Source organism: Carcharhinus amblyrhynchos, chromosome 5 (assembly GCF_965287045.1).
Source record: "Carcharhinus amblyrhynchos chromosome 5, sCarAmb.v2.hapA, whole genome shotgun sequence".
Lineage (NCBI taxonomy): Eukaryota > Metazoa > Chordata > Chondrichthyes > Carcharhiniformes > Carcharhinidae > Carcharhinus > Carcharhinus amblyrhynchos.
Genome location: NC_137328.1, coordinates 98,603,161 through 98,626,834, shown reverse-complemented (window position 1 = coordinate 98,626,834; position 23,674 = coordinate 98,603,161). Strand labels below are relative to the sequence as shown.

Below are 23,674 nucleotides of genomic sequence, written 5' to 3'. Positions count from 1 at the left end.
GAAGTTAGTAAAGCATACAATGTCCTAGGCTTAATTAATACAGGCATAGCGTGCAAGAGCAAGGATGTGTTAAACTGGAAAAAGAGACAAGTTTGGCCTCACTAGATGGAACATTGCATGTAGTTCTTTGTGCCGCACCTAAGGAAGGATGCAAAGGTATTAGAGAATACAGGAAAGATTCATGATAATAGTTCTGGGGATGAGGAGCTTTTATTACATGGAATGTTGAAGTAGGGACAGGTTTCCTGGGAAAAGAGAAGGCTGAGAGGAGATTTGAAAGAGATATTCAAAATGATGAGGACTCTGGACAGTGTAGATAGGGGAAAACTGTTCCCCTTGATGGAGGAAGACTGTAGGGCAGAGATTTAAGGTAATCAGCAAAAGAAAGTGGTGGCATAAGGAAATAAAAATTCATGGGTAAGTGGTTAGGATCTGGGGGCATGGTCATTAATGTATACTGCACAGAAAAGACCCTTTGATCCATTGTGCCAGTGGAGGCCAGTTGAACTAAAGTATTCAAGAGGGAATTTAATTTTCTGAAAAAGAATGAACAAGAATATGGGGCGAAGGCAGGAAGTTGCACAAGCCAGATTGCTGTCAGAGGACCAGCACAAATGCAATGGGCCGAATGGTGGACTCCTGTGCTGTTAGCATTCTGTGATGACAATGTACCACAACTGGCGAGGATGCAATTTGTGATTTTATTCAGGACTGTTTTGGTGCTTTAACACAAATTGAGAGATTTAAGTATGGGATTATAGAAACCATGGATGCACATTTGGGTGTGTTTTTTGATTGCTTGAGTGTGCAGAAGACAATATATGCAGAGAGAGGGGCTGTTTACAATGTCAGCTAACAATGGAGACAAGAAGGGAAGTTGAAGTACAAGGTAAGATCAGGAGAAGGCATTAAAAAAGAAATTAGCAAGTGAGCGAGTGCTCTTGAAACAGCATTCCACCCCCCCCCTCCCTCATTTGAGTTCTTCATTGTTTGTTGAATGCTTTCATGAAGGTTTTGTTTTGACTCCACTACCATCTGGAAGTTTCATCTGTTCACTTAAACTGTCACTGATTCCTCAAAGGATATTTATTCCATGATGTATGGACAAGTACGGGATTTTTTTCCATCTGCCACGCAGACTTGTATTTGCAATAATAACATGTGGATCATTGCAGGATAGATTATCCAGAAACCACTTGGCTAAGCTTACTCGTGAGCAAGTGTTAATGCTAGCCCAAGCCTCAATAACATCTGGGCAACTCTCTTGATAATGTGCAATGCAGAGTAAAAATATTGGAGTAATCAGTAATTGATACTATTTATAGATGGGTGCAGTGTTCTTGCTCAGAATTTAATTTCCCTTGAACCTGTAGGCAATATAATTAGATCCACCTGTTAAGGAAAGTGTCATTTGTTTGGCAACCAATTTGAATAGGATTTCAGATAAAGCACAAAGCCCTGAAACATTCTCCAATATGTTCTGCATGTTGCATGAAAACTAATTAAAATATTTTCCTAGAATGTGAGGAATATGTAGACCAGATGAAGTAGGGGCAGCAGATTTACTCCCCTAAAAACAATTGATTGACTTTTTGCAAAATATTATAATGGGTTTCTCATTTGTCTACAAATTACCCAATTCAGTGAATTTAGATTCACATCTTAATATTATGAATTTTCATGCCATTAGTTCAGTGCCATAGATACTGTACCTTGAGTGATTAGAGGTTGTAGATGTATTTATGTAGGAATCTCTCCTTTTCTGGAACGCACCTCATTAGTGCAAAGTTTTTCCCAATCAGCCTCATGACAGCATCAAAAGTTTGCACCTTCAGAAAGCACTTCTCAATGTTTGCAGCCTTTGTCCGATTATGGCAGCCTTAAAATCCAGGGAATAGATTTGCCCCATGTCTTTGTCAACGTTGCAAAAGTAGGAAGGTGGCTTAGAGATCCTTTTGCAACGGTAACTTTATGCTTTGGTAAAGAATGTGACAAGAATGTTTATAAGGACTCAAAGAAAGTGCTACTGTTTTTTGATGCTCCAAGAGTGATGATCATTTCTTCGGTGTCAGTTTGCAAACTTGGGGGACATGTAATTTACTGAGTTACTCACTTTTGAAGGTCACTGCCACTTTCAATAGGTACCAATGTGATTTCATGTGGAAGCTTTTCCCCTGAAGGTAGACATGTTAAAACTGTTTCTAAATGATTGGAAAAGGTTTTTTAGTTTGTGTACATTGAACCTGCTACTTGGACAGAATAGTGATTATATTATTGCAATTAATTTTGTCATTAAGCACCAGAGATTGAATACTGAATATGGAACTTGATGTTGGAGTTCAGAATCTCCACGTAATTGAAGCTTAACCCGAAGGAACTAACTATTTAGAATATTCTGTGTAGTTTTGGTCCCCTGACCCTGCATTGGAGGCAGTTCAGAGGAGGTTCAGTAGGTTTATTCCAGAGATGAGAGGTTTGTCTTCCGAAGAGAGATGGGACAGTTTAGGCCTACATTCCCTGGAGTTTAGAAGAATGAGAGGAGGTCTCATTGAGATGTACAAGGTGATAAAAAGGGATTAACAAGGTAGACTTGGAGAAGATATTTTGTAGGACAATGTAGAACAAGAATTAATTGAGTTCAAGGGTGGCAAATTTAAAATTGATAAGAGGAGAAATTACTTCTCTCAAAGGGTTGAGAATCTTTGGAATTCACTATCCCAGAGTGTGGTCGATGCTGGGACTTGGAATTTAACGAAGAGTTTGTCAGATTTTTAGTTGGTAAGGGTTTGAAGGGCAATGGTGAACAGGCAGTTAAGTAGAACTAATATCAGCCATGATTGTACTGAATGGCAGAGCAGCCTTGAGGGACTAAATGGTCTTCTGCTCCCAGTTCTTATGATTTATCATTGCAAGTTTGTTATAGTTGTAGTATGGCCTGCGTTGTAAGGCAAAGGGTAATGATGCTATTTGTAGGCTAGCCATGTTTTATAAATTACACGTTTACTGTTCTACTATCTTCATTTGACAGCCAGAATGATGAGTGCTTTGCTCCTGGTGCTGGATTGCTGAAATTTCTATACTTCGTTTGCTATACAATTTGATGTGGCCAATGATGAAGTATAACACTGTCAACAAGGTGCAAAGCAATACAGACTTGTGAAAATTGTTGAGCTTTACATGATGTATAAGCTTCAGAATTTTGGCGTTAACACTTCACCCACAACTTCCACCATGGTTTAGTACACTCTGATTTCTCTTGATCCTATAAATATTTTATAGACGATGTGGTTACATTTAATTGCCTTTGCTGATTATAATGTAGTGCTCACTTTATATCACTAGAGAGCAGTGTAGTGCTTTCTAGCACAGCCATTATTTGTTACAATTTTATAATGTTCTTTTCACGTACAGACATCATAAAGTTCATTACAAGATAGTATACAATACCTGACTAGCAGGATGGAAGGGAATTGGTGGTAACCAAAATCACAATTGGAGGGTGTGGAGGGACAGTAAGATGTGCTTGTAGTCTAATAAGATAGGAACATAGCGCAGAGTAGGTAATTTGGCCCCTCAAGCATATTCTGCCATTTAACTGGATCATGGCTGATCATCTACCTCAGCGCCATCTTCCTGCTACACAGTGATTGAGCCCCCACAGTCCTCTAGGATAGAGAATTCAGAAGATTCACCACAAAGGATAACTTTGATTAATGCTGAGAAGCGCAGAAACTAAATTACAGGGTTTGAATGGGGAATGATGGAAGAGTTGTTTAATGCAGAACTTGAAAATGCAAAGGGACACTGAAGGTGGGGTGCTAGTTGGAAACGTTGGGGAAAGCATTTATATGGGAGAGAAATAAAAACAGTTATAAAGATGTTGGGACAGAGGGCAAGATTACATGTCATACAAACTTAATTGTCATACAGACTTGATTGTTAATTTATGATAGAATATTGTCAGCTTAACGCAAGGCAAATTACCCAGTGAAGGGCAAACCAGGTAGTGAGTTGCTTTAGCTGAGAGACAATACAAAGTGAGAAATGGATGTTAACAACTGATTAGACATCGTTGAGAGTACTGTGCTAACTTAAAATTAACAGTACTAGGAATTGGAGCTATTCATTAGTGCAGAAAGAATTGGTCTTGTTTTAGTTGCAAAGGAACAGACATTGGTGATCTAATAGGAAATTTCAAAATCATGGAAAGAATTAGTCATCCAAATTGTGTTTACTTTAAAAGTGTTCCAAAACTAGGATGGAAAACAAATGAAATTTCAAATGAATTGGGGCACATTTTTACCCCATGAATAATAGAGATGTGAAATAAATTAATAGGAAAGGCAGCTGAAACAATTTGCTGAATTTCTGCTGCTGGTGGTAGTAGAGAGACGAGAGTTGGATTTGGTACCCAAAAAAAGAACAATTTAAGACAAACTACATGTTCCTGTCTCTGAAAGTTCCTGTGGGCAAGAATATTTTTGAAACATTAAGTTAGTAGTCTGAATTTCATTCGCTGGGATTTTTACTGTAACTCCATTACAGTGTTAATGTAAGCCTACTTGTGACACTAATAAATCAACAACTTTAATAGCTGATATCTTGTTGATTACACCACAAACAGCAGATTATGGCCACTATGCATTGTCTGCTGTGTTGCAGATTGTAAAAATGGTTGCTCTTTGTCTTCGCAGGTTGAAGAAATGGTGCAAAATCACATGCAATACTCTCTGCAGGATGTAGGTGGCGATGCTAATTGGCAGCTGGTGGTGGAAGAGGGAGAAATGAAGGTGAGGAATATTTGTACTGTCTTCTGTAGTTTTTAAAACTTAGGCAATTTCTCTTCTAAAAGAGTAGTAGATCTTTTTCTCAGCTTTTGTGATTCCAATCAAGGCACAGTAGCACAGTGGTTAGCACTCTGCTTCACAGCTCCAGGGACCTGGGTTCAATTCCCGGCTTGGGTTGCTGTCTGTGTGGAGTTTGCACATTCTCCTCATGTTTGCATGGATTTCCTCTGGGTGCTTCAGTTTCCTCCCATGGTCCAAAGATGTGCAGGTTAGGTTGATTGGCCATGCTAAAACTGCCCCTTAATGTCCTGAGATGTGTAGGTTAGAGGGATTAGCAGGTAAAATATGTAGTGATATGGGGGTAGGGCCTGGGTGGGATTGTGGCCGGTGCAGACTTGATGGGCCAAATGGCCTCTCTCTGCACTGTAGGGTTTCTATGATTTCTATAAAGATCCACCCCTCAGTCTCAGCCTTGCATCTATTTCGGGACGTAGCTACATTTCAAATCCAGATTAACCTAATCAACCACAGTTCTCCATTTTGTGCAGGTATATAGGAGAGAAGTGGAAGAGAATGGGATTGTCTTGGATCCTCTTAAAGCAACACATTCTGTCAAAGGAGTTACAGGTCACGAAGTATGCCATTACTTCTGGAATGTCGATGTTCGCAACGATTGGGAAAGTAAGAATGTTTTAGATTAATTTGAAATTGATAGTTTATCGAAGCTATGTGAAATAATTTGGCATGCGAGGATGGGTCAGTAGTTAGTGTTATTAGTGTTTGATTGCAAAAGTATAGCTTTGTTTAAGATATAATTGGAGAGAAATGAAAACAATTATAAAGAAATAGGGATAGATCAGGGGGCAAGATTAGTACTTTAAATGTCATACCAAACAAACTTAATTGTTAATTTATGACAGAATATTGTTAATATAAAACAAATTCCTTTTGTCAGGCCAAACAACTCAGTGAAAGGCAAGAAAAGTACTATTGGCTAAATGTGGCCTGTCTCTCTCTTTTAATTTCAGTAAATACTGGCAATATATTGAATTGTTGAATGCACCAGTTCAGCCCAGTTGGGCAGGCACATCCGTTTTGGACACTGACAGCAATGTTCAAGGTTCAGATGTGTTTTTAATCATTTGGCTAGAGATAACCTCAATAAAATGCAGGAATGATAATTCATAGCCACGTAGCACAGCTGACTAATGTAAGCTGTTATCAGTTTTCTTAGTAATTAATTCTCAAAACAGTGGGAAGACTAATGATACTTGCCCATCTTTGGCATTTTGCTTTTCCATATGTGTAAGTGATCCCCACTCTAATCTTGCACCTTTTATCTAATTTCTGAAGCAACAGTTGATTTTACTTTAGACCTATATTTACCTATTAAACCTACATTTAAATCTGTATCTACAGTCAACATCTTAATTAGTATTGGGCAGTGTCCATTAACTGCGATGCTGTGCCTCAGAGTCTAAATGGTGTGATCAGTCTGTTTTAGTCTTTCATGTGAGTGTTAAGAGTCTGTGGATCATTTGAAGAACAATGGGGATTTCTTTCATGATTTTCTTTGTCAACATTCCTCCCTCAACCAAAAGCAAAATAGTTGGTGATGTTAGTGCCCATTCCGTATATAGTGATTTGACAAAATGTATCTGTTTACGCCCACAGCAACCATTGAAAACTTTCATGTGCTAGAAATTCTATCAGACAATGCAATCATCATCTACCAGACACATAAGGTATGTATTCTGTTTTAGATATTGAAGCTTTGCAGGTGGTAACAAGGTGTAGTGTGAGAGTTTGTGTTGTTTAGATGCATCAGTTTAGCAACATGGGCTACATGTATTGAATCAATTACACTATGCTTGCAATATCCTCATGTGATGAGCCTCCAATTTCACATGTGCTGTTGAGGAATGATACCTCAGCAAAGAACAGGAAGGAAAAATTAAAACCAGCTGAACTATTTAGGACCACGTTGGCATACTGGTTGGCAGCTGGTTCACACTTGGACAGATTTGAGATCAGCTGCCTGTCCAGTTTCCCTTGCAGTGGTGAGAAGGACTCAAATTTTGTCTTGATTAGTAGTCCAGATTTACTTTATAATCCATTTGCCTGGGTTGTAAGGTAAGTGTGTTGTTCCATTCCTGAGAGATCTTCCAGGTTGACTGACCAGGAATGCATAATGATCTTTCAGCTGCGGCATCATTGCTAATTATGCTCCCATTTTGAAATGCTAAGGTTTTCTGTTTTCACTAAGAAAAGTAGCACTTTTTAACTGATATTCTGTAATTTCTAACGCTCATATGTACCAAATGCATATTGAATTTAGTTGATATTGCAATTAACAAAATGTGCACATTCTTTTATTGGGAAAGTTTGCTGAAACACATTTCTACCTTAGATTTAAACTTTTCGATGCTTGTTCAAGTTTATTTATTAATAACAAGCAAGACTGATACTAATACTGCACTGAAGTTTCCCTAGTTGCCACAGTTGGTGTCTGTTCGGGTCAATGCAGAATGTGGGAGGAAACCCATGCAGACATGGGGAAAATATGCAAACTCCGCACAGACAGTGACCCAAGCTAGGAACTGAACCCCGGTCCCTGGCACTGAGGCAGCAGTATTAACCACTGCGCTACCATGCCCTGCATTAGAGTAATGCACAGTGTCGGTTTTAAGTGTTGTTTTCTACTCTTGTCCCCTTGTATTGACATCAGTCATGACCAAATACAAAATAAAGTTTATTCTACTCCACAATGTAACACCACCAATCTCAGAAGTCCAACTGTCATTGCACCAAGCAATCAACTTCACAGAGACAAAAGAATTTTACAATTATGTTCAAGTTTATCTTTGAATTTACTTAATGTATTCACCTCCAAGTTGAGTTTGTTTTGTTTTGTTTTTCTTAATGGTAGATCTGTGGCTTTTATGAGTCAAACTGATTCTGTTTAAGTTGTACTTGGCAAACTGAAACAAGATTTCTGAGAGCCATTATCTTTGACAAACTGGGAAAATGTCCAAATCATCCTTCTCGTTCCCACATTTTGGTCAGGAAATATAAACTTAATGCTTTAGGGGGCCTGTCAACCTCCCTATTATTGCAGTCTGCTAATTCCATCATTTGATGGAATAGCCCATATGCAAGACTATGTGATAAATTTAGATTTTTTTCTACTGCTGACTCAAGTTTTCAGGAAATGTTTATTGTTAGATGATGCAATCTTTTCTCTGTTGACAATTAACCAGAAATTGGCAGTCATACCAATTGGTATTAACAACAGATGCTGAAGTTCTAATGTTTAGACTTGGAATTTCAAAACAAAATAGTGTCTTTGGAAAAAAACAGCAATCCCTCCAGTTAGAAGCCTGAATGTTTCTGAATGTTCAGTGAGAGAATTAGAAAACTGCCAAGTATTTATTTTCATTTAGGTAATTTGCAAATTTCAAATTATTTCACAATACATGTTATTTGCATTATTTTGGGGATGTGCATCAATGCAAAGTGTTTGCCTTAAAAGTTTGCTGTAACTTAGCCAGATATTTCTCCTGTTTTCCAGAGAGTTTGGCCTGCTTCTCAGAGAGATGTCCTTTACCTGTCTGCAATTCGAAAAGTTCCAGCTACAAATGAAAATGATCCAGATACATGGCTTGTCTGCAATTTTTCTGTGGAGCATGACAGTGCTCCTGTAAGTGTTTGTTTTCATAAGGATTTGCATAGCAAAATATGCTGAGTTATCCATTTATAATGGAGCTGAAGGTTAACTCAGCACGTAGAAAAGCTTGGCATTATACAATTTTGTTTCTGTTAGAATGGAAAATACTGGAATTCAAGTTAGGTAAAGTTTCTTCTTTAAATTATGTGTGGTTGTTGCTGTGCAGTCCAAAATGGTGATGTATTTCTCCACCTATTTCGCAGCAGAATAACAGATGTGTGCGTGCCAAAATAAACATTGCCATGATCTGTCAGACACTAGTGAGCCCTCCAGAAGGGAACCAGGCAATCAGCAGAGATAACATCCTATGCAAGATCACATATGTAGCCAATGGTAAGTTTCAGACTTCATGTTCTCAAGTTTATAGTCAAATGTACTGCTCCATGGAAATGCTCCTTCCTGCACGACGTGTGAAGGAAGTCAGACGGAAATTTCTCAACAAGGCTGCTCTTGTGTCTGCCAGTAGATGAGTAATAGTACCTTGTAATCTGGGAGTAGCTCCCTCATATCAGATCTGTGGCACGATGAAGCAGTATATGGACAGGATTTGGCAACTTGAGCCTGTTCTGTCATTCTGTTAGATCAAAGTTGCTCTGTACCTGAACATTATATACCCACTTTTATCCCAAATTCCTTGATATTCACGTTTTTTAGGTATCGAGATCATCACCAACCTGTCCTGATTTCCCCCCCCCATGCTGACACAATAGTTAAGAAAACCCACCAATGCCTCTACTTTCTTAGAAGAGTAAGGAAATTTGGCATGTCAGCTACGAATCTCACCAATGTTTACAAATGCACTAGAGAAAGCATTCTTTCTGGTTGTATCACAGTTTAGTATGACTCCTGCTCTCCCCAAGACAACAAGAAACTACAAAAGGTTGTGTAGCCCAATCCATCATGCAAACCAGCCTCCCATCCATTGACTCTGTCTACACTTGCTGCTATCTCATCAAAGCAGCCAGCATAATTAAGGACCCCACACACCCTGGACATTCTCTCTTCCACCTTTTCCATAGGGAAAAAGATACAAAAGTCTGAGGTCATGTACCAACCAACTCAAGAACAGCTTCCTTGCTGCCATCAGACTTTTGAATGGATTTACCTTGCAGTAAGTTGATCTTTCTCTACACCTTAGCTATGACTATAATACTACATTCTGCACTCACTTGTTTCCTCCTCTATGAACGGTATGCTTTGTCTATATATTGTGCCAGAGACAGTACTTTCACTGTATGCTAGTACACGTAACAATAGTCAATCAAAAAATTTTGCAAGTTTCAAATGACTTGCATTCCCAGCCATTTGAAGAAGAGTACCAGATTCCCATTTTTCTTCATGTAGACAAATACTTCCTGATTTGACTCCTAAATGCCATATCTCTAATTTTATGATATCCTTATTCTGGGTTCTCCCACCAGTGGAAATAGCTTTACTGTCTTCCCTGTGAATTGCTATAGGTTTTATGATTCTTAAACTTGATTGCTGCTCAACTTTCTGTTCTCTGGAGACTTGAGTCAAAGTTTATGAAACCTATCCTCAATTAAAAACGTGCAGGAATGGGACGGCAGTAGTTATGGGAGATTTCAATCTGCATATTGATTGGTCGACCCATGTTGGACGAGGTGGGCTCGAGGAGGAGTTCTTGGAATGCTGCCGGGATAATTTCCTTGAACAGTGTGTGTTGGAGCCGTCGAGGGAGCGAGCTATCTTGGATCTGGTGCTATGTAATGAGGCGGGTAGAATTAGGGACCTTGCGGTGAAGGATCCTCTTGGAGAGAGTGATCATTGTATGGTGGAGTTTCTGTTGCAGATGGAGGAGGAGAAAGTGGGTTCCCGGACACACGTCCTTTGTTTGAATAGAGGGGAGTATGGTAGGATGAGAGAAGAATTGGCGAATGTGGACTGGGGGAGTGCGTTGGAAGGTAGGTCTGCTGAGGAGCAGTGGAGGATCTTTAAGGAGATCTTTGTTGGTGCTCAGCAGAAATTTATTCCGATGGTCAAAAAGGACAGTAGGAGGAGAGGTAATAAGCCGTGGATAACGAAGGAGGTGAAGGAAAGTGTTAAATTAAAAGCGGAGGAATTTAGAGTAGCTAAGAGCAGTGGGCGAGAAGAGGATTGGGAACGGTTTAAATGTCAACAAAGATTGACGAAGAAGTTGATAAAGGAGGGTAGGAGAAGCTATGAAGCTGGGCTAGCACTTAATATAAAAAAGGATAGCAAGAGTTTTTATAAATATATAAAAAGGAAGAGGCTGGCTAGGGTGAACGTTGGTCCTTTAGAGGATGAGAAAGGGGAGCTTGTGGTAGGGGATGGGGATATGGCTAAGGTCTTGAATAACTTTTTTGTTTCTGTCTTCACGGAGGAGGACGTGAATAATTTGCCGAGTGTTAGCGATGGAAAGGTGGTAGGACTGGAGGGTCTTAATGACATTACTGTTACTAGAGAGGTGGTGCTCGACAGACTGGAGGGGCTGATTGTGGACAAGTCCCCAGGACCGGATGGAATGCATCCGAGGGTTCTGAAAGAAATGGCGGAGGTGATAGTGGATGCCTTGGTGGTTATTTTCCAGACGTCGCTGGATTCCGGGGAAGTGCCGGAAGATTGGAAAACGGCTAATGTTACGCCGTTGTTTAAGAAGGGTGCCAGGCAAAAGGCGGGGAATTATAGGCCGGTTAGTTTAACGTCCGTGGTAGGTAAGATGTTAGAATCCGTCATTAAGGAGGAAATTGCGAGGCATCTTGAAGGGAATTGCTTGATAGGGCAGACGCAACACGGTTTCATTAAAGGGAAGTCGTGTCTGACAAATTTACTGGAGTTCTATGAGGATGTGTCTAGGGCGGTGGATAGAGGAGAGCTGGTGGATGTGGTCTTTCTGGATTTTCAGAAGGCGTTTGACAAGGTACCTCACAAGAGGTTATTGCAGAAAGTCAGGGGACATGGAGTTGGGGGTAGGGTGTTAGTGTGGATAGAGGATTGGTTGTCAAATAGGAGGCAGAGAGTGGGGGTCAATGGGTGCTATTCGGATTGGCGATTGGTGACTAGTGGGGTGCCCCAGGGGTCGGTGCTGGGGCCTCAGCTATTTACCATTTATATAGATGATCTGGAGGAGGGAACCGAGTGCAGGGTGTCGAAATTTGCTGATGACACCAAGATTGGGGGAAAGGCAAATTGTGTGGAGAGTCTGCAGAAGGATCTAGATAGGCTGGGCGAATGGGCCAGGAAATGGCAAATGGAATTTAATGTTGGCAAGTGTGAGGTGGTCCACTTTGGTAGGAAGAATGGTAGGAAGGACTATTACTTACGTGGCGAAAAACTGCAGCAGGCGACGGTGCAGAGGGACCTCGGGGTCCTTGTGCATGAGTCGCAAAAACCCAGCTTGCAGGTGCAGCAGGTGGTCAGGAAGGCGAATGGGATGCTGGCCTTCATAGCGAGGGGGATTGAATATAAAAGTAGGGAGGTCTTGCTGCAGCCGTATAGGGCATTGGTGAGGCCGCAGCTGGAGTACTGTGTGCAGTTTTGGGTGCCGCACCTGCGCAAGGATATTTTGGCCCTGGAGGGAGTGCAGAGGAGGTTTACTAGGCTGATACCGGAGTTGAGGGGATTGAGCTATGAGGCGAGGCTGAATAAACTAGGCTTGTACTCGTTAGAGTTTAGAAGAATGAGGGGAGATCTCATTGAGACGTATAAGATGATGAATGGGATGGATAGGATAGAGGCGGAGAGACTCTTCCCGCTCAAAAAAGACAGTAGGACTAGGGGGCACAGCCTCAAGATAAAGGGGAGGTGGTTTAGAACGGAGTTGAGGAGGAACTTCTTCACTCAAAGGGTGGTGAATCTCTGGAATTCTCTGCCCGTTGAAGTGGTGGAGGCTGCCTCGCTAAATATTTTTAAGAAGCGGGTTGATGGGTTCTTGATAAGAGAGGGGATTAAGGGTTATGGGGAGAGGGCGGGAAAGTGGAACTGAGCCACGACAGATCAGCCATGATCTTATTGAATGGCGGGGCAGGCTTGAAGGGCTAGATGGCCTACTCCTGCTCCTATTTCTTATGTTCTTATGTTCTTATAAACCCATTAAGTTTGAGGACTGAATCTGCAGTTATCTTCTCATTCTAACGAATTGTAAGGAACTTTTAGAACACCTGAACTGTCACAGTCTCAATTGTCCATTCTGGTTTTCTTAAGATAAAGATCAACATTTCATTACTCTTTTTGAGTTATTTTTGTAATTATGCGTTTTCTTTCAATTGGTACGATCAATTTAGAGTATTGAAAATCAGTTAGGAAGCAATTCTGCTGCTAATTGCCTGACTTTGACACGAGTTGTCATGCCTTGCAGTGCCATGCTTTGATCAAAGTGGCGCAGCCACTCCTCAGAGTGCTGTCATGCGTAGGATGCAAAAACATGAAGGGCCAAAATTTGCTTACAAAATAATGAATTGATTAATGACACTCTTTATTATACAAATAATGTACAACAAGGAGACATTGGGAGCAGATGTACAGTTAATGCCAATATCCAAAAAGTTGCTGTCTATGTTGCACGTTTGCTTGGCGTAAATGGCATTTTACAACTGTCTCGGCATTTTACAACTGTCTCAGCATTGACGTGCATTTAATGGTGAGAAGATTTGCACAATAGATGTGAACTAAACTTGCCATGGAATTTTGTGTTGTTATTACAAGCACTAGTATCTGTTTGAGTGTTAATTACTGCCGCTGAGTCTATTTCATAGAGTGAATGATGACCATGAAACTATTGCTGATTATTGTAAAAAAAAAACTCACGATCTTCTGGAAAGGAAAACTGCCATACTTACCTAGTCTGGTCTACACGTGACTCCAGATCCACAGCAATGTGCCCCTCAAATGCAATTAAGGATAGACAATGAATACTGGCCAGGCAGTGAAACTCACATCCCATGGAAGAATGAAAAAGAACATAGAGGCTAGGAGAAGGTGTTTTTCATTCAGCACTTCAAGCTGCTCTGCCATTTATATGTTCATGGCTGATCCTCTATCTCAATGCCATATTACCGCTTTCTCCCCTTGATGCCACTAAAAATCTAAAAAAAAATTATCTCTCCCTTGAATACAATAGTGACTTGGTCTCCACAACCTTCTGTGGCAGAGAATTCCATACATTCACCTTTTGAGTAAAGAAATTTTTCCACATCTCAGTACTATATGGTCTGCCCATATTCTGAAACTGTGTCCCTGATTCTGAATTCCCCAACCAGGAAAAATATCCTCCTGTCTAGTCTGTCCAGCCCTGTTAGAATTTTATACATTTCAATCAGATCTCCTCTCATCCTCCTAAACTCTAGTGGATATAGGCAGTGTCAAACCAATCTTTCTCAAAAGAGTCTCGCCACCCCTGCTTTAAAGGCATGGATGTTAGGAAACTTGGGGAAATAAAGTGATGTCTTGAGGAGTATACGTATAACAGAGAAGGAGGTGCTGGAATCTTAAAGTGCATCTAGACAGGTAAATCCCTGGGACCTGATGAAGTATATCCCCAGATGTTGTGGGAGGAAATTGTGGGTCCCCAAGCCAAGATATTTGAATCATCGACAGCCACAGGTGAGGTGCCTGAAGATTGGAGGATAGCCAGTGTTGTGCCTCTGTTAAAAAGGGCTGCAGGGCAAAGCGTGGGAACTACAGGACGATGACCCTCACATCCTTATTGGGTAAGTTGTTAGAAGGTATTCTGGGAGACGCAAGGACTGGAGGTGTATCTGAATTTCCAGAAGGCATTTGACAAGGTGCCGCACCAAAGGCTGCTGCATAAGATAAAGGTGCATGGTGTTATGGGTAATGTATTAGGGTGGATAGAGGATTGGTTAACTAACAAAGCAAAGAGTGGGGATAAATAGGTATTTTCCTCGTTGGCAATCAATGACTAGTGGTATGCCTCAGGGATCAGTGTTGGGACTGCAATTGTTTACAGTTTATATAAATGATTTGGAGTTGGAAACCAAGTGTAGTGTGTCGAAATTCGCAGGTGACACTAAGATGAGTGGTAGAGCAAAGTGTGCGGAGGACGCTGTAAGTCTGCAAAGGGATATAGATAGTCCAAGTGAATGGGCGAGGGTCTGGCAGATGGAGTGCATCCATTTTGGCAGGAATACCAGCAAAATGGACTATTATTTAAATAGTATAAAATTGCAGCATGCTGCAGTGCAGAGAGACCTGGGTGTCCTTGTGCAAGAATCACAAAAAGTTGATTTGCAGGTGCAGCAGATAATTCAGAAGGCAAATGGAATTTTGTTGCTCATTGCTAGAGGAGTTTAAAAACAGCAAGGTTATGTTGCAGCTGTATAAGGTACTGGTGAGGCCACACTTTAAGTAATGTGTACGGTTTAGGAATCCTTACTTGAGAAAGAATATACTGGCACTGGAGGAGGTACAGAGGAGATTCACTAGGTTGATTCCGGAGTTGAAAGGGTTGGCTTATGAGGACAGACTGAGTAGACTGGGACTATACTCATTGGAATTCAGAAGTCTGAGGGGAGATCTTATAGAAACATACAAGATTATAAAGGGAATAAATTAGATAGAAGCAGGAAAGTTGTTTCCATCGGCAGATGAAACTAGAACTAGGGGGCATAGCCTCAAAATAAGGGGGAGCAGATTTAGGACTGAGTTGAGGAGGAACATCTTCACCCAAAGGGTTGTGAATCTGTGGAATTCCCTGCCCAGTTGAGCCTACCTCATTGAATGTTCTTAAGGCAAGGATAGATAAATTTTTGAACAGTAAAGGAATTAACGGTGAGCTGGCGGGTAAGTGGCGCTGAGTCCACGAAAAGATCAGCCATAATCTTATTGAATGATGGAGCAGGCTTGAAGAGCCAGATGGCTTACTCCTGCTCCTAGTTCTTATGCCCTTAATTAAGGACAGTCAGCATGACTTTGAGTGGAAAATCATATGTCTCAAGTTTGAATGTGTTTTTTGAAGGGGGAACCAAGAAGGTAGATAAGGGCAGTGCATTTGATGTTGTCTACACTGACTTTAGCAAGGCCTTTGACAAGGTACCGCATGATAGTTTGCTGCATAAGGTTAAATCTCTCGGAGCCCAGGGTGAAGTAGCCAAATGGACACAAAATTGGCTTGATGACGGAAGACAGAATGGTTGTAGAGGGTTGTTTTTCAAACTGGAGGCCTGTGACCAGCGGTGTGCTTCAGGGATGAGCGCTGGGTCCACTGTTATTTGTCATTTATATTAATGATTTGGATGAGAATTTAGGAGGCATGGTTAGTAAATTTGCAGATGACACCAAGATTGGTGGCATAGTGGACAGTAAAGGAGGTTATCTAGGATAACCTGGGCCAGTGGACTAACAAATGGCAGATGGAGTTCAGATAAATACGAGGTGATGCATTTTGGTAGATTGAATCAGGGCAGGACTTACTCAGTTAATGGTAGGGCGTAGGGGAGAGTTACAGAACACAAAGATCTAGAGTCATTGGTTCATAGCTGCTTAAAAGTGGAGTTACAGGTGGACAGGGTGGTGAAGAAGGCATTAGGCACGCTTGGTTTCATTGGTCAGAACATTGAATACAGGAATTGGACGTCTTGCTGAAGTTGTACAAGACATTGGTAAGGTCATACTTGGAATTCTGTGTACAGTTCTGGCCACTGTTGTAAGTAAAATAATACCTCAGACTGTTAGTGAATCAAAACCCCTTCTGCAGTGGAATCGGCATGTCTTCTTTGAAGTTTACTTGTGCAATCGTGGCTGTCCCAGCAGGACTCTTCCTGTTAAAAGCCGGTATCACAATCTGCCATCAGCAGCTGTTAAAAACCAGTATCATAAACTACCATCTGTGTAACGATGTCTAACTAACACAAATAGGTAAGATTTACAAAGTCTACAAAATAACAGCCACATTAAACTATCTGTCTTTATACAAATGAAAGTTAAAGCACGTAAGAGACGAACAAAAAACTTATATTAATGCCAGGAACAATATAAGCTAAAGGAGATAGTCATGATGGAGGGTTATGTTTGTGACATATTCTAGGTACAAAATCCATTAACCCTTTCACTTCAGATACAAAATGCATTCATCCTTTTCCCTACTTCACTACTATTATAGAAAGCGTATTATTAACCCAGAAAGTGCAGAAAAGGTTTACTAGGATGCTACCAGGTCTTGATGGTTTGACTTATGAGAGTTTGGATATACTGGGACTTTTTTCTCTGGAGCATAGGAGGCTGAGGGCTGATCTTATATAGATCTATAAAATAGTAGGGGCATAGATCAGCTGGAAAGTCAATATCTTTTCCCAAAGGTGGAGGAGTCTAAAATGAGAGGGCATAGGTTTAAGGTGAGAGAGGAGAGATACACAAGTGTCCAGAGGGCAATTCTTTCACACAGGGTGGTGAGTCTCAGGAAGAAGCTGCCAGAGGTGGTAGTAGAGGCAGGTACAGTTTTGTCTTTTAAAAAGCGTTTGGACAGTTACATGAGTAAGATGGGTATAGAGGGATATGGGCCAAACGCGGGCAATTGGGACTAGCTTAGTGGTTTAAAAAAGGGGTGGCATGGACAAGTTGGGTTGAAGGGCCTGTTTCCATGCTGTAAACCTCTATGACTCTATCAGCCTAGTGAACCTATGCTGCACTGAATTTATGGCAAGTATATCCTTTCTTAGATAGGAAGACCAAAACTACACAAAACTCCAAATCTGGTGTCTCATTCATCTAGTTATTAATTGTTGGAATTTTTTTAAATTTGCAATTTTTTAACTTCTTTTAAACTCACTTTATGCAAATTTATTTTCCCCTCCTTACTTCTCTTTCTCTACCTGATGCAATTTAGCTAACATTTAGCTTGAATTATGTTTGAAGTGTTGAAATTTGTCATTAGCATTAGTAATTGAAAAAGAGGAAGCATGTTTATATGTACATTTTACAGTAGTTTGCATCCTAAAACTTGAAATAACCTCCTGCCATTTTTAGGATGTTGGATATTGAACTAGTTGGTTCTTCGGGTTTTTAAAAAATCTAATGTGGCCCCTATGTTGTTTCTTTGCTCTTAGTAAATCCTGGAGGATGGGCACCAGCGTCAGTACTTCGAGCAGTTGCAAAACGTGAATATCCCAAATTTCTCAAACGTTTTACATCGTATGTGCAGGAGAAAACTACAGGCAAAGACATTCTCTTCTAGTATTTAGAGGTATAACATTAGTTATTTCTATTGAAGTGCCATGAAAATGATTAAGTTCAGTTTTGCAAGAGTGCCTGAGAGCATACAATTTAAGATTTTAATAACAACTAATACTTAATAAAACTTGGAGAAGACTGTGGTTGTATGGAAGTTGGGTTGATTTAATTATTTGAATTAGAATCTCCATGATTACACAAACTGTTCTTGTTGGAATTAATGCAGCCCTTGAAGCAAGTTCTTTGATCCCTGAATTATAAATAGCACCATGATTTAAGGAAAGAAGAGGAAAATGAAATTCTGCTGGAAAATCACGTCTTCTCGAGGCCCTTGTCTTACTCTATTTTGAGTGTAATTTTGTTGCCACCAGACAAATTGCAGATTGCACAGTCTAAATGTTTACACCTTGTCATTGGAGGCAGAATCTCTAGCTAACTGTTGAGATGGGATTGATGGCTGCCTTTTTGATGGGCTGGGTACAAGTTGCTGGAGTTTATTGTAATTAAATCTTATTATTGAACGATTACTATTGTAATTAAATCTTATTATTGAATGATTACCTGCGGTACAATAGCTTTAAAATGGTGACCTCAAAGACAGACCATGACTTCCAGCTGCACAGTCCATGTCTGGCTCACACCATAATGGCACCTCCCTCATGGGCTTTTGTGGGTTAGAGGCTGTCTGCAGTTAGCACAGCACACTTCCTTATTCATGTATGAACAAAATCTTAAAAGGTTAGATGTGTTTTTCTCCAGAAAATTGTTAATATTGACCCAATAATTCACAGTTTTATGTCCAGTAAAAAGCACAATGGTCCTTCCCTGATGCTTTGATTAGAAATAATGAGAGGAACATCCTGTAATGAAATATTCTGTAATGGATTTTAAGACATTGAAAACAATGTGCAGTATCAGTGCCTCTTTTTCTCATGAAAGTGTATTTTATGTTTATAGAAGTAGCATATTCAAACAATAGTCCCAAAAATGTTCACATATACCATCTTGTGTCTTCAGTCTTCAGCATGGATTTGCTGCTGTTTCTACCATGCTTTTCCCAGCAATCAGCGTATGGAAGAAAAGATGTCCTCGTACACTCAAGGATTACAGTGACTCTGAGCTGGCGCATTGGATTTCCAGTGTCCTCCCCTCTTGCAAGGCCTGTCTCACTTCTCAGCCTGCACCCAACTCACGTAGGCTGTCATTTTGCATCTGTGGCTGATGTTCAACACTGTCTGTGCTCTGTTCCATTTTAGTGCGTCAGTGTGTAATTCATCTATGTGGAGCTCATGCAGCTGTTTACAATTTGACCCAGCAACGTTTTTTTATAAAACAATCACATTTTGGATCAAAAACAATAGGTTGATGGCTTTAATTGTTAAAAAAGATAGCATGTTTGTTAATGTAGGCCTGCATAATCATGGCCAAAATTTCAATGTTTTTGCAACAAGCAAAATTGAATTTGTAATCCTAAGTTGCAAAAATGTTAGCCATCTTTGGGGTCTACAGTAAGGTGTCATTTCTTTAAGTCTTACCCAAGTCTTGCTAATTAGCATTCTATAATCACTGAACTCATCACATTCTTTTACTGGTCTAAAACCAGTCCTTGCTTCTAACCTTGAAACTAATTTCTTATAAAACTAATTCGGGCTGTCTTTGCCCTTTGACCTCTGGCATTTGCCCTTTCTCTTTCTTACAATCTCCTATGAAGAACGTGCAGTTTTGATGGAGATTTCGAAAAGCTTTATTTCCCTTTTGTTTACAAACTATATTTCTACTGCATTTTTAGTTTGTATATTTGTTACATATATTTTGTGTTGTTATTGAAAGTTCTGAGATCTTTTAAGATGGTGGTATGGGGCTGGAAGGAGGATTACTTGAAACATGTCAAATGGGGATTTTTCATGTTGAAATGGATTGGTGTTCTCGTCATGACCAGTGTAGACATATCGTCAAAAGATGAATGACTGTTTTAAGCAATATTGATGGAAGAGGTTTGCATTATTGTGAATAAGATACGCCGGTTAAGCATAGCTGATAGGTGAAAGCCCATTGCATAAATTGTTAGTGCACACCTTCCCGTTCATTCATGCAATTGTGCAAAATCTGTTGCGAATTGAATTAAGTGCTGTTCCTGATGTTTGATTGGAACTAGCCAGTTGTGTTTCAGGAGTAAATTTACATGCTCTTGATGCATGTTGCTCTGTGGAATGGATGCATCTGAAGAACTTAATTCCCATGAAATTCTGTGCAATGAGACCATTTTTCTTCCTGTTGATTTCAAGGCAATACTTAATGCTGCGTCTGTTACTGGATGCAGTTCAAATAGTTGCACCTGGTTTTCAGGTCTGCTGGATTATTGAAATCTTTTGGCATAAGTTGTGCAATGCTTCCCTCTATCTGTAGAGTTTTTTTTAAACTTTAAGTCTAGATATAAAACCACCACAGACCCTTTAATATTTATTAATAATTGAAGTTGCAGCCAATATAATGTAAGCAAATGAATATCAATAATGTGACCAGCAGACTTTATTTTTACAGTACAATACTACATCACTAACTAGACTGTATACATTACAGCAGCTTCAAGTGTGAAAGTGCCTAAATTTGAGGGATAGTTATGTGCTCAATAAATTGTTTTGTGTTCTTAGAGAAGCCTGGTCAAGTATAAGTACGGCGTTGAGGATTAATTTAGAACACTATGTTTAGATTATACAGAAACTTCCAGGCTATACCTAATGAATCCAACTGTTTATAAAGGTTTCCTGATTATCTCCATCCTCCACAAACCATTCACATCTGCAATTAATTTATGGCGGGCATCACATCAACAGGAAGAAAGATTTTCTTGGCTGAATGCAAGGGTTTTGCTTTCTATTAGACCAAAAAAGCTGGTTTTGTATAGCCAATGTACCATTGTGATGCAAAAAAGGCTGAATGTTCTGTTCATTTAGACACTGAGGGAATTTGGGAATAGTTCATGCAGTTGAGCCATCATATAGACTTTTTGGGCTTGTGTTCAGTCCCGGTCTATATTGGTTGGTTGAAATGAATTGTATAATGAGGATGAGATTAAATTTATTTTCTCAATGCATTATCCCGAATAGCAATTACAATTCGGACTATGGCTACGTGCAGATTTCTTTTATACTGGAATGCTCCACACCCACCCCGCCCCCTTTTATTTTCAGACTGTTCCTCCTATTTTGCATTTTCATCTTCCTTGTGATTTTTTTGGAGAAGCTTTAGTGCCATTTTTCTTGTAAGAATTCCCCTAAACACTTGATCAATTTTATATAAAGTTAGTATTCCAGGTACTTATATCAAAGCAAACATGAAAGTCAGGATTTTACACTAGGTACTGTGTAGCTTCTTGGTGTCAGTTTAGAGGCTGGTGGCATTGAGAAATGGTGTTAAATCCGATTCGCAGTAGTTGATGTTCATCACAAAGAAACTATTGGGTGGAATGCAGCAAGTGAGGCTTAACATTTCAGTGTCACATACTGGAACCTAAACTCTGAAGCAGAATACAAATGGTAACTTTGGTAATTTAATTGGTGCTTGATAATGTTTTACAATTTTTGTGCTTCAGATGATGGGGAATATGTGTGTTTTGATGATGACCACACGTAAGGGTGCTTGTAGCATCCTACTCCAAACTGCTATTTTGGGTTATGCATTAGGTAGATTTTTCTCTGTGCTGATGGCAATAGTTTCAGTCCCCATTCTGACTAATTCTTTAGCCTATGTGCTAATTTAGCTCATGGTTTTCTGTGTGGAGGACATTATTTTTGGCTGCCTTACACAGTAGTTATGCTTTTCAACAGAGCAAAAATTATAACTGGGAGTCATGGAAGCAGTCTACTCTTGGGCTAGAAATGTTGAGGTTGTTGCCAAGTTGCTTGAATGGGCCACATACTGGATTCAAAGTGGACATATAGTTCAGCGGCTTACAGAAGCAAGTCTTTTATCATGCAGTTTATTCCTAGCACCTGTTCATTTCAGTTTACTTCAAAATCCTTGCATTCAACAAGAAGCAATCTGCAAAGTTTGTGCATAGATTTTACAGGGAATTTAGGGGGAAAAATCCTGTAAATTTTGATTGAATATTCCAAATGAAAAACTGTTATATACCTGACTAACTTATCAGTGGGAACTTTAGCAATGATCCAGGTTAAAAACCTGGTACTGGTTTGAATTAAGCTAACTTTTAATAAATTGGGAAGTTTACGTGTATAGAACTCAATATTGTTAGCCACAATTGCACTAAATGTGATGTAATTTTGAAATTATTCTGGTATAAAGTAATTACACTAAAAGAGGCGATTGTAAAGTATTGAAACTTCTCTGGAATGTAAAGAAAACACGTCATTTACAGGTTAAAATATGGACTTCTATTTCAAAATATATTGAGTGTGTAGAATGTGGTAAGAGATTTGTTTTATGAAAGCTTTATATCCTGATTTAGCTTTGTGTACAGCAAAACACTGGTTAATATGTGTCAGTGATGTTGGACTGTAAAACAGTTTTTCCAATCAGCAATGTGTAAAAGATCAGTTTATAAAGTTTAGTTCCTTCATGTTATCACAAATTAAAATCCAGTATTTAAAAAGTGAAAAGTATTAAAACATTATAGAAGATCGAGTGTTTTGTGTTCTTTGAAAATGGTTACTCCTGTTCAATCAGTAATAATTTTGTATTTTGGATACCATAAGACATAGAAGCAGAATTAGGCCATTTGGCCCATTGATCTGCTCTGCCATTCTATTATGGCTGATATTTTTCTCATCCCCATTCTCCTGCCTTTCCCCTTTAATCCCTGACCCTCTTATTAATCACGAACCTATCTATCTCTGTCTTAAAGACACTCAATGACCTGGCCTCCACAGCCTTCTGTGGCAGAGTTTTACAGATTCACTACTCTCTGGCTGAAGAAATCCCTCCTCCATCTCTTTTAAAGAATTGTCCCTTTAGCCTGAGGTTGTGCCCTCTGGTTCTAGTTTTTCCTACTAGTGGAATTATCCTCTCCACATCCACTCTATCCAGGCCTTGCAGTATTCTTAAATTTCAATAAGAACCCCCTCATTCTTCTAAACTCCAATGATTACAGACCCAGAGACCTCAACTGTTCTTCGTATGACAAGCTCTTCATTCCAGGGATCATTCTTGTGAATCTCCTCTGGACCTTTCCAAGGCCAGCACATCCTTCCTTAGATATGGAATCCAAAACAAATGTACTCAGTGTTCCTCACTTTGCTTTGGTCCACCATCATGAGGGTGAAATGATTATTGATGGATAATAAAACAAAATGCAAACACTTTATCAAGGCATCTTTCAAGACCTCGGCATCCCAAAGTGCTCTCCCATCAACAAATTACTTTAAAATGTATTCACTATTGTGAAAAATACAGCAGTTGCATAAAGTCTCACAACAGAAATTAGATAAATGGCTAAATTATTTGTTTGTGATCCGAGGAATTAGTATTGGTCAGGATATCGGGAATAGCTGCCTGCTGATCTTTGAATAATGCCATGTTAACTCCACCTGAGAGGACAGGTTGTTTTAATGTCTCATCTGAAAAACATCTCCTTTGACAGTGTAGACCTCCATCCATAGTGTACTGACATGTTGGCCTAGATTTTTGAGTTAGTGTCTGGATTGAAACTCAAAGTCTTAACTTCCTGACTCGGGCAAGAGTTGACAACAGTGAAGTCAGTTCGGTTCCTGCCATCTCCTCATTGCTGGATTGGCTTAACTCTTCACAGGCCAGGAATTTAAATCTGTGTCTACCTGGCCTGTGTCTATCTCAGTGCCATACTGCACACTTCAAAGGTACATTGGCAAATTGGTGAAATGGGCAGATGGCAAATGAAGCTCAATATAGAGGAATATGAAATGATTCACTTTGGTGGGAAGAACATGGAGAGACAATCGAAAATAAACTGCGATTCTGAAAGGGGTGCAGGACAAAAGGAAGTGTATATATGAAT

The 23,674-nt window shown here is 39.8% G+C and overlaps 1 protein-coding gene across 6 annotated transcripts in view; it reads left to right on the top strand.

The window, feature by feature from the left end:
• The window catches only part of LOC145343223 (ceramide transfer protein), a 134,967-nt gene extending 112,641 nt beyond the window's left edge, over positions 1–22,326 (top strand). For 5 of the 6 annotated variants that reach the window (XM_080189300.1, XM_080189298.1, XM_080189299.1 and 2 more), the window contains 7 exons: positions 4,695–4,790; positions 5,336–5,468; positions 6,462–6,532; positions 8,359–8,487; positions 8,718–8,847; positions 17,559–17,695; positions 18,700–22,326. In XM_080189300.1, coding sequence (XP_080045426.1) covers positions 4,695–4,790; positions 5,336–5,468; positions 6,462–6,532; positions 8,359–8,487; positions 8,718–8,847; positions 17,559–17,686 — 687 coding nt within the window. In that variant the 3' untranslated portion in view covers positions 17,687–17,695; positions 18,700–22,326. The remainder of the gene's footprint in view (positions 1–4,694; positions 4,791–5,335; positions 5,469–6,461; positions 6,533–8,358; positions 8,488–8,717; positions 8,848–17,558; positions 17,696–18,699) is intronic. The other variant, XM_080189297.1, reaches the window with a different exon arrangement.
• Positions 22,327–23,674: the final 1,348 nt, after the last annotated feature.